This window comes from Trichogramma pretiosum, unplaced genomic scaffold (assembly GCF_000599845.2).
Source record: "Trichogramma pretiosum strain Unisexual culture from Peru unplaced genomic scaffold, Tpre_2.0 scaffold9, whole genome shotgun sequence".
Lineage (NCBI taxonomy): Eukaryota > Metazoa > Arthropoda > Insecta > Hymenoptera > Trichogrammatidae > Trichogramma > Trichogramma pretiosum.
Genome location: NW_019641697.1, coordinates 139,193 through 154,218, shown reverse-complemented (window position 1 = coordinate 154,218; position 15,026 = coordinate 139,193). Strand labels below are relative to the sequence as shown.

General features: G+C 35.5%; 1 protein-coding gene across 1 annotated transcript in view; it reads left to right on the top strand.

Annotated features, from left to right (window-relative positions):
- The window catches only part of LOC106651296 (dynein heavy chain 8, axonemal), a 170,198-nt gene that overhangs the window by 141,139 nt on the left and 14,033 nt on the right, over positions 1-15,026 (top strand). The window contains exons 35-40 of the mRNA XM_023462255.1: positions 2,679-2,834; positions 5,326-5,613; positions 7,097-7,350; positions 7,685-8,119; positions 10,232-10,508; positions 13,443-13,629. Coding sequence (XP_023318023.1) covers positions 2,679-2,834; positions 5,326-5,613; positions 7,097-7,350; positions 7,685-8,119; positions 10,232-10,508; positions 13,443-13,629 — 1,597 coding nt within the window. The remainder of the gene's footprint in view (positions 1-2,678; positions 2,835-5,325; positions 5,614-7,096; positions 7,351-7,684; positions 8,120-10,231; positions 10,509-13,442; positions 13,630-15,026) is intronic.

Below are 15,026 nucleotides of genomic sequence, written 5' to 3'. Positions count from 1 at the left end.
GATGTTCGGGATTAGCCGGTGTGTCCATTGGCCCTTTGAGGCCCGGTCCCACCGGTCCTGCCACTTCACTTGTTCAGTGTCTCTCTGCTCTCTTCCTCCTTGACGTGCTCGGGGCGGCGCTGGTATATGCGCGCTCGCTCACACGCTAGTAGGACTAGCGGATAGTAGGAAAGAGTCGCGCTTCCGAGTCTCACGACCTATAAGTCAACGACTCGACTTGCAAGCTCCGCTTTGCCATTCGAACGATTAGAGCACGTACAGCGACCAGTATCGGCGAGTTCGCTGTACTTCGTCGGCGTGACCTCTCCCAACGTAAGTCCTCCTTGCAAAGGTCGAGGCAACGTCGGACCTCTCCAACAACCAAGTTTACTGCTTGATCATGACTCCTCCGTCACCCTGATTTCAAGGTCAACGCATACATTTCCTGCGCGATATATTAAAAAACGCACGGCTGGGCCGTAAGAAATGGCAGCCCGTGCGCAGGTAAGATTTTTACTAACCCTCCTCCCCCTACTGTCTCGCATTTGCCCAGGCCCGAGGACCTGTGGAGTAAGGAAAACCTGGGGGTATACGCAATTGTTTATGCACTACACCAACCTCGTCCATCCTCCAGGAAAAACCGGCCCCGAGACAGCCGGAGCACATTGGGTTCTTATCCCACCGAATGGCAATCGGAAAAATTCGAAAGCCCTCACTAGGATTTGAACCCAAGGCTCCTCGAGTGGCCTTTGTTTCTGTAGCTAGCACGCTAACCACTGAGCCAACGACCGCTCTATTTAGAATCCGAATTTGGCGTCATTGGTTATTTCGTTATTTGGTTAGCCTCAGCTTCGCCTCGGATAATAAATTACACGTGCTCTGAGACTTTCCAGTTTTTCACTCCCTAGGTGCAAAATATACTATTTATTGTATTGTACAATTTAAGCAAATTTAACATTCTGATGTACAATGTTACGTTGTGCTGACTTTTGACATATGAGTAGTCCTGAAAAGGAAGGATGCCTAAAGAGGCTGGTGGTCGGAGTGCGTTAGTCAAGTTGTTATCGTCCGCGAACACACGTTCCGGTGACCAAGGATCTAAGAGAGACTACGTTTAAAACTTAGGTGGGTCCTGCAAAGGACTGATTGTTTTAATAGTCACCTAGAAGCGTTTTCCTTGCAACCTTCTTAGCTCCGCTTCTCTTCTAGCTGAAGGTCATCTTGATGGCGAGTAGAGAAAGTTTTTTATTGTGGGATAACAATTACGAGAAAAGTCTCGTTAGGTAGCGTTTATTTCAAGGACTGCGTCTGTGTGGTGATGTGAAATCACGAGTTTAATGTGGCAGCGACAGCTTCTGAGACTGGCTTCGACGTAGTTTTGAGTGGTAGAGGCGAACGAGAGTCAGCAGTTCAACCTGAGCCCACACCACCGGTCCCACTGACACGTAAAGAAAGCGTCAAGCTGCGTCACAAGGAGTTCTATAAAAAGAAGAACGCAGAGAGGTGGAAGTAGGTGACAAGTAGTAAAACAATCGGCCCTTTGAAGGGTCACACTTCAAAACATAAAAAAAATTACCCGTATCCTACTGACCACGTTCCGTCACGAAACGTCGGTTAAACGTCAACGGCCTTGAACCCGGTCGCTTGATTATTTACTTTCTTCAAAGGAGCCCCTTTCTGGCTCCCAACTCTTCGAGTTTTACTCGCTTCTTTCAAACAACACTCGGCATTTTACCGAGCTCCTAATTAAATAGTTTAATATTCAATTCCCCCGGTCCTCCTCAAGACCATCATTCAGCTCTCAAGAGCTCAAAGTCTTGGCTCTCCGAGCCGCTGGTCAAACCAGCTGAATCTCGGCAAAGTCAATCTCTCAAGGCCATTCTAGCCATCAGCTTCACATCATATCTCTTCGGACAAAACCCTTTCTGTATGCAACTCACCCATAACAAAGTCCAATCACTTTTCTAATCTCATTTGTAACAAGTCGAACAATCAAAAGCTGATTGATTTAGGTCGAGAGGCACTTATACTAGTACTCTGAACTCGACTTTTTTTTGAAGAGAAGTTTGAAAAGTCAAAAGTGGGGAAAGGTGGTGAAATGACGAGGTGAGTATTATAGTAGTTTGACCAAGTTCGTTATTGAAATATTTTCCTAGGTCAAAACTCTCAAGAGTTCGTCGACACGAGTGCGAGGGCGAGAGTCGATGTGCGCTGGCTGGCTGCCAAAAAACGACTTCACTTGCATGGCCCGGGGTGCCTCGCTTATATAGCAAGCCAGAGCGCGCTGATTGGCCGTCGGTGAAAGGTAGGGACGCGTGCAGCTGTTCACGTCGTCTGAGTGGGAACGCTCGGTGTAGTGATGTGAAGGGGTACAGTTGATGGTATTCTCTTCCATAGCAAGTCACACTCTCAACATAACATCGTCGATATATCCCTTGTAGTACCAATTCAATTATATGACAATTTCTCACATGAATTTTTATGGTTATCATATAGAATATCTTGTGTAAAATTATTTTCTATGAAAGTTTATTCTGAAAATTTACTACCCGTCTATTGTTTAAAAGTACTTTAATTCAATGGACTACATTAATACACTTTTTATGGCTAAAATTTGACCAAAATGTGTCTATAATTTTCTCTACTCTGTACAGGTTTTGAAAATATTTACTTATTGATGAAAATATTTATTTCATTAGCTTACGGCGTTAGATCAAAAATATTTTTTGAATCATTTGGAAGATTGTGTATCAACGGGCCGACCATTACTTATACAAGATGTCGAGGAAGAATTGGATCCAGTATTAGACAATTTATTGGAGAAAAATCTAATTAGAGTCGGCTCTTCATTAAAAGTAAGAAAGAAAAGTAATTTAATCTAATAAATAAACTTTAATCGAAATATTCAATCAAATTTTTAATAACATCATTTTTCTAATAAGAAATAATTCTTTTTTCTTACCCTTACCTGAAATACGCAACTTTTTTGCTAATTTTAGGTTTTTGAGCGAAAAAATAACTTTTGGTATGGTTATGATTTTTTAACAAAACTGCACCCGTTGCAAAATCATAATATTTTAACTGCATATTTTTTAGTAAAATAATTAAAATTTCAACTTGAAAAATGCACAAATTCATGCAAAAATCATCGCTCCCTTCAAATTGGTATCGAATTTACAATGTACTAGGGGATCTGCCATTTCTGCCCGTTCCACTCGCGAATCTCCTATTTTAGCCAATATACATAAAAATAACAAATAAGATGCCGGTAAATTTTCATTAAAAAGAAATAACGACGCACGTAACGGCCGACCTCTCGCTCTTTGTTTTTTCGACACTGGCCAATTTTGAAAAAGTCTCTTTCATAATTGATTCTCGTAAAAATAAATATGTTCAGAAAAGAATTAAACCTGCATACAGAGAAGATAAAGCGTGTTTTATCTTCAGCTCGCTTTTTTATGTAGGCTAATTTTTGCAAGTTTGACCTCACCACGGGAAAACTAAGAAAAAAATTACTTATCATTATTCATTCCAAAATTAAACATAAAGTTCGCACAGTAAGTCGAAAACTATGCGTTGCAGCTATCGAGGAGTGCGTATCGCGCTCCGAATGACAAGTATGGCAGACGAGAACAGCATCACTCCACGCTCCTCATTCTTTAATACTCGACGCACTATTGGGGCTTCTATCGCGATTTTACTAAAGTTTAGTTTGTCTAGAGTTTCGAAGAAGGTTGATTTTACCTATGCTATCCAGTATCAAAACAAACTGTACTATTGTCATACCTAACAGTCTATTCACTTAAGGGGACACATACACCTTAAACTCGAAAATTTTTTTATTGCTTTATTGAGTAGGATTTTTCCGTCCCTTTCCATTGCTTTTTTCGAAATTCCAAAATTTAGATTTTGCCCTGAGATACAGCTGTTTCCGTGAACCCTTTTCCTATACTTTACGTGTTAAATTTTTTCTTCTTTTGCGTTTTCTGGCGAGTAGTGTTTTTGGTCATCTATCGTAACTTTCAGAGGGTACCAATTGAGCTTCAGCACCAGGGTCGCGTACACTTCTTCAGAACATCAATGGTTACGGTCACTACCTCGGATGAGACGATTTACGAGTTTAAGGTGTATGTGTCCCCTTAAGCAGATCAATTTATTTCAGTGGTCTTTTTTATAATGCTTTTTGTTGCAGTTTCAAAGGTACTAAATTTCGATCTTTAGGTAGGTGAATTGATCCATGATTTTGAAAGTTTCTTCTGTTTTACGCTTTTATCTCACATCTTCTATCTTAAGCATATAACTTTGATTCATTATCTCGGCGTTTGAATGAATAAACTTTTTGAGCTTATGTAGCTAAAGGTGGAGGACGTATGGACTTGATAATCTTTTAGTTGATTTATAGTCAAAAAGTTTCCTGTCGAATATTTCAAAGAACTGCGTATCTCTGACATCAGGTAGAGCGTGAACTACTGTTTCAAACAGAGCATCTCTGATTTCAGTCTCGGAAAACTTTTGAACGTCGAAATTGTCGAATCCGTCCCGAAATCCTCAAATTCGATCAGGCTGATATCTAATGATGTCCATTCTCTTTCGAAAGATTAATGGAGTAATTCTTTTCTCGTTGAATTGCAGATCTTTGATGTATTTGAAGAGATGCTATTAACCATATTAACCATTTCATGTCAAGTAAAACAAATAACTTCTTTAAGCCAAGATCCTCCGTAGGAGATAAGAATAAAAATTTCTATATCGCTTCGTTGAATCAGTTAAAAATATCGCACGGAGATTTAAAATGGCTCATAAAGCTTCGAATTGACAAAAAAAATTGACATAACTCGTTTCATAGAGTAGATCCGACGTAATTCACTCGGGTCGAAAGAAAAAAGTGCAACAAGAAAAAGGGAGTTCTTGATGCAAAATCAAGCGCTAGAAGTCGAGGAACAATTGTTATATAGCACTAAAATAAAATAAAAATGTTTAATCTTATGTAAGGCATATGCCCCTATTTTCGGTTAAGTTTGAATTTATCTTCTATATAGGATTGAAATTTGGTATCAGAATTTGAATAATACATTTCTGTTGAAGATGTTCGGATTCATTCAGCCAATTATTAAAAATAATTTTCTTACGTACAATTAAGTTGTTAATATTAATTATTGACCGAAAATAGTGTCATATACCTTATAAGAAAAGCATGTTAACAATAAAAAAGTTATATTCGTTGGCTTCAGCGGGATAAGTGCGAGTATCCGAAATGACACATGAATGCTAATGTACATGCTTTATAATAAATAAATATTCTATCTTCAAATATTTTATTAATAATTATCGTATTATTACTTCAAGGTAAAACTAGGAGATAAAGAAGTAGATTTTCATGATGACTTTAATCTATACATTACAACCAATCTTCCAAATCCATCGTATTCCCCAGAAATTTTTGCTCGCGCGTGTGTTATTGATTTTACTGTAACCATAAAAGGATTAGAAGACCAACTTCTTGGAAGGGTGATTATGACTGAAAAAAAAGAATTAGAGACTGAAAGAACAAAATTATTGACCGATGTTATGCTGAATAAAAAGAAAGTAATTGATTTGGAATATAATCTTTTACAAAAATTGACGACCGTTCAGGTAAGCAATTGAGTTTATAAATACAATTCAACATTTTTTAACCGGATGTCGTAGGACAATTTGATTCACATATTCATAAATAACATATTCAACAAATGCGTGTGTTTTTTTTAAGCTGAACCAATTTATTTTTCTTCAGTGGCTTACATCAACTTAAAATTGATTAAAAAACTTTTAGTATATAATTTCTTAAGTAAAAACATGAAATGACAAACCAAAAGTTTTTTTAACAATTTTAAGTTTTTGTAATACATCGCTAAAAATGTTGTCCAGAAATAATCAGTTTTGTATGGGCATTAAATAATGGGCGTTACATGGTTAATTGTAACAATGTAACATGGATGTAAATTATACATAGAATATTTAAGAATCCATACTCTCCTTTTTTTGTTCTGATGTTTTGATGTTTTATCCTTGTGGAACTGCCGTTGGGAATTACTTCGCGAGAAACGAGTTGGAGCAGTGTGCTCATTCTTAGAGCTTAATAGAGGTAACATTTTCGTGGAGGATAATCTTTAATCATAATTTTTCTTTATCGATGGTCCCCACGAAGAGTAACACGTTTCCATTTAAATTAACACACAAACGTGTTACTCTTCGTCGGGACCGTCGACATGCTCCGCGTTTTCGATATCAGGGGCGCATACTGGGCACAGCGCGTTAAGGTTGTAATCGTAGTGCTGGCTTTGTTATTTTGAGTAGTCGAATTACAATGTTATACAAGTGAATTTCTTTTACGATGTTCGCTGTTTCCTGTTCCCGAGCTGTTTTCAGCGCGGTCGCACGGTTTACAGCGTTGCAAGGGCTGAAAAATATGTTCAATAAAAAGATTGTATGGGTCAGGTGTCTAATTATAGGCCAGGGGGCGTATTATAGGCGATTTTTTCACGAATTTCGCTTTATTTTACTCTTTACTTGACTAGGTGCCAGCAAGTCATTTTTGACTAAATCGGATTCGGTAGCCACGTATTTCTCCGTTATGAGTGTATTTTTCACGGGGTCAATGCAGTGAGGGCCTGAGACTCTGCCCGAGGTAGTGATTAATACAAAAAAATAGTAGAAAACTCTTGGTTAAAGAATAGGGAGTAGTTTTTGACGGTTATTGAATAAATGTCCTGGAAAATACTTACGAGTAAGGTATATGCCTCTATTTTCGATCATGTCCCTATATTCGATCAATAATTAATATTAACAACTTAATTGTACGTAAGAACATTTTTTTTAATAATTGGCTCAATGAATCGAACATCTTCAACAGAAATACATTATTCAAAATCAGATATCAAGTTTCAATCCTATATAAAAAATTGATTTAAATTTGATCGAAATTAGGGCCTAACTGATCGAAAATAGGGGCGTATACCTCAATCTTTGAAAAAAAAATTGAAAAATTTGATTTTATTTAACACATTTTTATTTTATTTAATATGAATTAGTGAATTTGAAGTAACGATGACGAAAAATGAATTATTTGTTATTTTAGGGGCCGTTAATAGAAGATTTAGAACTGATGTATGTTCTCAATAAAACAAAGCAAACAGCTGCTGAAGTAAATGAAAAATTGTTAAGTTCAAAAGAAACAGAAGAAAAAATTGATAAAGCTAGAGAAGAATTCAGACCTGTTGCCACAAGAGGAAGCGTACTATATTTTTTGATTTGCGATATGGCATTAGTAAATTGCATGTATCAAACTTCTTTAGTACAATTTTTAGAACGTTTCGATTCTTCAGTTGATAAGTAAGTTCATTTATGGCACTCTAACCTAAAAATCGCAACTTTGACGCTAGTTTTAGAACCTCCTGCTTCTGCATTTGTCTGTCCTGAACCAGTGGCTTGGCAATTTTTTTAAGCCTCAACTGTTTCGTGGCAGTGCAAACTAAAAAAATTGCGGACATATAGTATTATTTCGTAAGCACAGGAAATAAAATATGGGTTAACGTTGGCTAAGTTCTCATTTTTTATACTTAAAAATTATCATCTTTTTGAGATTGTTGCAAATTCAATCACGCTAAAGTAAATTTATACATATTACCTTGATAGTTTTTATAATAGTTTACTTAATTTTTTTCAGATCAGAAAGCAGTCCAGTCAATCAAAAAAGAATACAAAATATAATTGAATATATGACTTTTGAGATTTTTAAGTACAAAGCTCGTTGTTTATATGAAATACATAAAGCCATGTTTCGCCTATTAATGGTACTTAAAATAGATTTGCAACGTAAATTAATTGGCCAAGAAGAGTTTTTCTTCTTTCTTAAAGGAGGAGCCGCTCTAGATTTAAAAGATGCTCCAAAAAAACCCGTAAGTTGCAATTGGATCACTGAAGTGGTATGGTTAAATTTAGTAGCATTATCCTCTCTTAAATCATTCCACGATATTTTGCCACAAGTTGAAATTTCTGAAAAGAATTGGAGGGTCTGGTTTGAAAGTGATGCTCCAGAAGAAAATCCTTTTCCTGACAATTTCAATGATTTAGATGCTTTCAGGCAGCTTTTACTTATAAGGTAATATCCGAAAAAATCACATTTTATTAAAAATACTAATGAAAAAATGTATACAAAAGTCAAATATGTACATAACCACGTGTAAAATATTAGGGAATATTTTAGAATAGATTCATTTTTTTCTTTTTTTAATTTCTTAAAGCTCAAAAATTTTCTTATATTTCAACTATTTTAGTAAGCCTATTTATATACTTTCTGCCTGTAATTTTTCCTTTATTTGTACTAAATCATGTTTTCACACACCTGTCGTAAAACTCAGAATAAAAAAAAGATAATTTTTTTATTTTTATGCCAAAATCTCTGAGGGGCTACACGAAAATGCCTAAAATCAGCTAGGCATTGCTTGTTTTGCCTAAAATTTTTAAGTCATTGCGGGTATTGCCTAAATTGTTTAGGAATTTTTGACATTTCGGTTTTATCCTGAAATCTTTGTCCCTCCTTTTTTTGCCAAGACAAAAGCGACTTTTGCCTGGGGCGGACCAAAAAAACACTTTTGACACCGATCGCTTTGTAATAGTATTTTATCGAAAGTTTAAGATAAAAAAAGAGAAAAGCCGCGAGCTGGGCGCGAACAAATGATGTCTTCAGGTGGCGCATGAAGCCTGAAGTTTGAAATTCGTAAAAACAATATCTTTATGCTTCAGTATGAAATCGTTGCCAAATTTCTCTGCACTGGAATGGCCGATTGGGCTGAAAGTTTTAGGGCTTGTTTTACATGTTGAAAGGAGTTTCTCTGTAAAATTTTAGCCCTCTAGGTGCCTTAGAAGCAAAGATATAGTCATAGGAAGGTTGAAAAATTACGTTACATTAAATTTTTTTTGTCCTTTTTTCATCTTCACACAGCTGTACGTTGCGTAATTTTGCTGCTATTAAAAGGAACGAGTAACCAACTTCTTCGTCTTTTAAAGGCCTTTTCAACCATATGAATTTGTATAGTGTTTTTTAAATTTTTACTGAAGTTACAGTATAAAACGTCCAACATTTTGTGTCGCGCTCGAAACTACATTTGTTATTTTTTTTCTGTTTCTTAAAAGTTACACATTCTAGACAAACTTGAACCCCAATGATAGTTATATGGTCTTAAAGAGCATAAAATTACCTCTAATTTGGTGTATGTAAAAAGTTTCTAAGTCCTCTAGAACCGAAGATACAGCTGTTTAAAGTTTGACCAAAAATGAAAGTACTTAATCTGTGAATCTATCATAGGCCAGATATAGTATGATCATCACACAATCGAATCTTACATTTTCAGTAAAACTTCAAACAGCTGTATCTTTGGTTCTAGAGGACCTGGAGAGTTTTTAAATACACCAAATTAAAGGAAATTTTATGCTCTTTAAGACCATATAACTATCATTGGGGTTCAAGTTTGTCTAGAATGTGTAACTTTTAAGAAACAGAGAAAAAAATAACAAATGTAGTTTCGAGCGCGACACAAAATGTTGGACGTTTTATACTGTAACTTCAGTAAAAATTCAAAAAACACTATACAAATTTATATGATTGAAAAGGCCTTTAAAAGAAGAAGAAATTGGTTGCTCGTTCGTTTTAATAGCAGCAAAATTACGCAACGTACAGCTGTGTGAAGATGGAAAAAGAACCAAAAAAAATTAATGTAACGTAATTTTTCAACCTTCCTATGACTATATCTTTGCTTCTAAGGCACCTAGAGGGCTAAAATTTTACAGAGAAACTCCTTTCAACATGTAAAACAAGCCCTGAAATTTTCAGCCCAATCGGCCAATCTAGTGCAGAGAAATTTGTCAATGATTTCATACTGAAGCATAAAGATATTGTTTTTACGAATTTCAAACTTCAGGCTTCATGCGCCACCTGAAGACATCATTTGTTCGCGCCCAGCTCGCGGCTTTTCTCTTTTTTTATCTTAAACTTTCGATAAAATACTATTACAAAGCGATCGGCGTCAAAAGTGTTTTTTCGTTCCGCCCTACTTTTGCCTAAAAGCAGCTTTTGCATCGATCTAGAGATCATTATAAATATTTAAATAAAAATCCATGGAATTAACTTTTCTCCATAAGAAATGTAGACTCTTATTTTCAATAAGAAAAAGAGTGTATATAAATTTTGAAATTTTTAAAACCTACATTTCAGAGCTTGGTGCTTAGACCGAATGCTTTTTCAATCTGAAAAATACATAAGCAGTTCAATGGGTGACAAGTACGTTGATCCAGTCGTAGCTCTTGTTTCTGACCTTTACCAAGAATCACGACCAGAAACGCCTATTATTTGTCTACTGAGTATGGGATCAGATCCAACTAATAATATTAAGCAACTTTCGAAAAAAATGGAAATTCCATGTAAAAGCATCTCAATGGGTCAAGGACAAGAGATTCATGCTCGAAAATTAATAAACTCTGCTGTCAGCGAAGTACGTATAGACATATTCTTTTTACATAATAATTGAATCCATTAAATATAATGGTGACTAATTGGCCAGACAATTCGGGTTTCACCTAAAAATTTTAGGAAATTCCAATAAATTAGAAAGCAATTCAGGTTTTGCCTAAAATCGGGTTTTGACGGTAACGTAAGTCAGTAAATCTTGTAAAATTTTAATATTTTGCGACTAAAAAAATTTTTTTTTTGGGGACTTGCATATGATTCAGAAACCTACAAAAATTAGTGCCTATTAAATTCGGAAGAGGGCCTTCAATTAAGTCCGCAATGTAGATTTCTGAAAATCATTAGACATGTATGTTTTGTTTTTCAATTGATCAATTATTAACATAGGTATGATCAGTTAAAAATGAGCGCGACGTCTCAATAATAGTACTCCTCCCTTTATATTTATTATGATTGTGACGTCACGCTTGTTGTTTCAAATGCTATATCTCCATTAATAATTAATTAATTGAAAAACGAAAAAATGCGTGTCCAATGATTTTCAGAAACCTACATTGTGGATCTAATAGATTTTTTCATAAGAAATGCGAATTGGCGCAGGCAAAGCCCATGTTTATATCGTATATGGGTCATTTCACATCAAGTCTCCAACGGTGCGCGCGAGCGGCCTTATTAAGCCAAATTGCTCAATTTGTAACTCGTCAGAAAAGCATCTAAATGCACCTAGAAAAAATATGAGGTGCATGATTTCGATGGAAAGTTACCTCAGCTTTCCGATGGTGAGGTCAGATTTCCAAAAAATTTCAATTTTCTCCGAGAAAATTGCCGGAAAACCTTTAAAGTTGAATATCTCAAAAAGGGTATTTTTAAGATATTTCTAAATAATCTCAATCGAAAGCTGAGGAAATTTCCTATCAATATGCAAGTTTTCAAAAAGTGGTATTTCACGAACAACAAGACCTTCTCATCTTCGGGTCATGGATTTGGACCAAACTTTTTCTGGTGATTCAGGACAGTTAGAAAACATGCCCTGTTATGTTAGGTTGTGTGAATATGCCAGAAGCGTTAGATACAAAAGAAACATTAAAATAATAAAAATAAGCATATAAAGCGCAATAAATATTTATTTACTACCCTCAAACTATTTTGGTTACTCATTTTAGACACCTGGTTCTTGAAAACATTACAATTCATTGTTAAGAAGTTGGTAGATCTCACTCATGACCAAAAACATTGCAATATTGCCAAATTATGACATTATAAAGCGTTGAATTTCAATACTTATGGCCTTAAAAACGCTTCAAATAATTATTATTTTAATACAAGCACTGGAGATCCGACAAGTTCTTATCAAAACACTTTTCACTGACTAATTCAACACTTCAAGTATCAACGCAGAGTTGAATTTTATCAATGATGTGATGAGGTGAATAATATTTGCACATAAGGCGACTATTTGCCATGATCTCAAGCCATGCCTTTGAGCAATATTGCAATGTTTTGGGTCACGAGTGAGATCCAACAACTTCTTAACAATGAATTGTAATGTTTTCAAGAACCAGGTGTCTAAAATAAGTAACCAAAACAGTTTGAGGATAGAAAATAAACATTTATTGCTCTTAATATGTTTCTTTTTATCATTTTAACATTTATTTTTTACCTAAGGCTTATAGGGCATATTCACACAACCTACCATAACAGGGCATGTTTTCTAACTGTCCTGAATCACCAGAAAAAGTTTGGGCCAATCCATGACCCAAGGTGAAAAGGTCTCCTTGTGAGTATGTATTCTTTATAAAGTGTACATTAAAAAATAAAAATCCTTATAATTTTAGCCCTGTAGGTCTATGTGGGCTCAAAGTTGGATTTTAATTTTCTGATGCATTTTTGCTTATTATTAGGCTTTTCTGGGGTGAATATACAAAAGTTGTTAAATAATGTTTTTTCAAGCAAAATTTGATGTAGAATTCCAACTTGTACTCAAAAATCATATTCATAACCTCTAAACCCTTTAAAAATGATCAAATAGCATGAAGTAGCATAAAATTGCAGAATGCTGTAGAATTGAGTCTACTTATTTCCCCATTATGCCACTTGGTAAAAAGTTGTACTTTGAAGTATCGATTAAAATATTTCAATAATGGCCAATTTGAGGTATACAAACAACTTTTTTTGCGATTTTATGCTACTTTATGCTATTTGATAATTTTTAAAGGGCTTAGAGGTTATGAATATGATTTTGAAGTACAAATTTGAATTCTACATCAAATTTTACGTAAAAAAACATGATTTAACAACTTTTGTATATTCACCCCAGAAAAGCAGAATAGTCAGCAGAATTGCATCAGAAAATTAAAATCCAACTTTGAGCCCATATAGATCCACAAGCGATTCCTATTAACATTCAACGTTGTCTAAACGTTTAATTTGCAACCTGTAACCGTTTAATTTGAAACCTTTAAACGTTTAAAAAAAGGGTTAAATAAACGTTGAAGCAACATTATATAAACGTTTAAATGTCCGCTTCCTAAAATTTTCTAAACGATGTATCAACGTTATAACAACGTTGAGTAAACCTTAATTAAAACTGTTAATCAATCAACTACGCGTTCAGAAAATTGCAAAATTAAGAAGATTTTAGGAAGCGGACATTTAAACGTTTATACAAGGTTGCTTCAACGTTTATTCAACCCTTCTCTTAAACGTTTAAAGGTTGCAAATTAAACGTTTAAAAAAACGTTTAGACAACGTTGAATGTTAATAAGGATAGATCTAGAGGGCTAAAATTTTAAAGATTTTTATTTTTCAACGTACTCTTTAAGAATACATACTTGGCCTAGAAGTCATTTTTTGGGAAATATTACGTTTCATGTGGAATAGCCTATATACATTAAAGATAATTTGATTTAATCTTACAAATTACATTGCAAACTAGACACTTATATACCTTTTTTTCCAGGGATTTTGGGTTTTATTCCAAAACTGTCACTTGGGTCTGGAGTATATGTTAGAACTATTCAACTATATTTTAGAGTTGATTGATCCACATGAAGATTTTCGCATATGGATTACTACTGAACCACATGAAAATTTTCCTATTGCTCTTCTACAAATATCATTGAAGTTTACTTGTGAACCTCCTCAAGGTAATATAATTGATTAATTATTGATTCATTTTTAAAAGTTATTGTAAAAATTAATTTATTCTTAACATCGGCAAATCCTGAAGTGTGATTTTGAAATATAGTGGCCAAAAAGTGACTTCTTTCCTGCCGCTTCGCAAAGCACCAAAAACGATTTTCGAAATACTGGGTATAAAAAAGAGCATGCCTTTCTAAGCTACAAAAAAAGAAACCTCAAGAGCACGTGTTCATTAGTAATGACACGTATTCTGGTAGTTTTCTGTTTTTCGCGGACTAAGGCAGTAATATACTATTTCTCTAATAATCTGATAAAAAGTTAAGAGAAAATCCAATAATCGTATTTCAAGTACTATGTTCATCTTTTATAACTGTGAGTTCGTAAGAAAATCAGTATTTAAGACCGCACAGACGCGTATGCGTCAAGGGGGCAGTACTGTCGGTTCGATCCAACGACGAATTCGGTGACATACACCTTAAATGTGTCAAATGTTTAAAAATCAGTATTCAAGCCCTTTTTTTCAAGTTGAAAAATCTTAAAGATTGAAAAACGTAGTGAGGTGTAATGACTTTTGACTCTTTATGGTAAAGGAGTGAATCCGTAAAAAACGAGTAAACGAGCGCAATAATCGTAAGTTTTTAGTCTCAGTAGAATCTATTTTCTTCTTGAGCTGTGATTGGTCGATGCTAAGTAGTGTCAAGTGACTGTTGGCTCGCTTCTGCTGCAGCACGTGTTACGTCCAGCCTATAACGGACCAATTTTGAAACGATCAGTTATACACTTTGTGACGATATCACGTACTAAGGGCCTCGTTGGCTCAGTGGGTATAGTTCTTGCGTGCTGATACAAGGTGTGCCGTAGGGCGTGGGTTCGATCCCCACTGGACGAATATTCGATGGCGTTTTTTCGCCTGGTGTGGTCGAGCCCGTGCCCAAGGTGGAGCGGGTACCACTCAAAAAAAAAACCCGGGCAATGTCATCAGCCTCCGAAGCGGTAAAAAACCCCGATCACTGTGCGAGCTGGAAGCGAAAAGGATAACCATAAGTAGGAGCCCGAGGCGAGGACTCACAAGACTGGCAATAGATGGAGCACAATTTTCCCATGATGAAGTCAGAAGCGAGAACCACACTCACAAGATGGCACTAGACAGCGAGTTCTAAAGAATACTTAACTCAGGAGGAGATACCAGCAATGTGTGACCACGCAGTAGACGGCTCTGAAAAAAGGGATACAACAATCGAGAGATAGCATGGCACAGGATCGGAGGTTCACCAAGTAGAAAAAAGATGAGTCCCTGAACCCCTAATCTTCACATATCACTATGCGACGGATGGGGGATGTATGGAAACAACGACTAACATACAAGTAGCAGAAATGAATGGGGTGGAGTAGAAATAAAAAC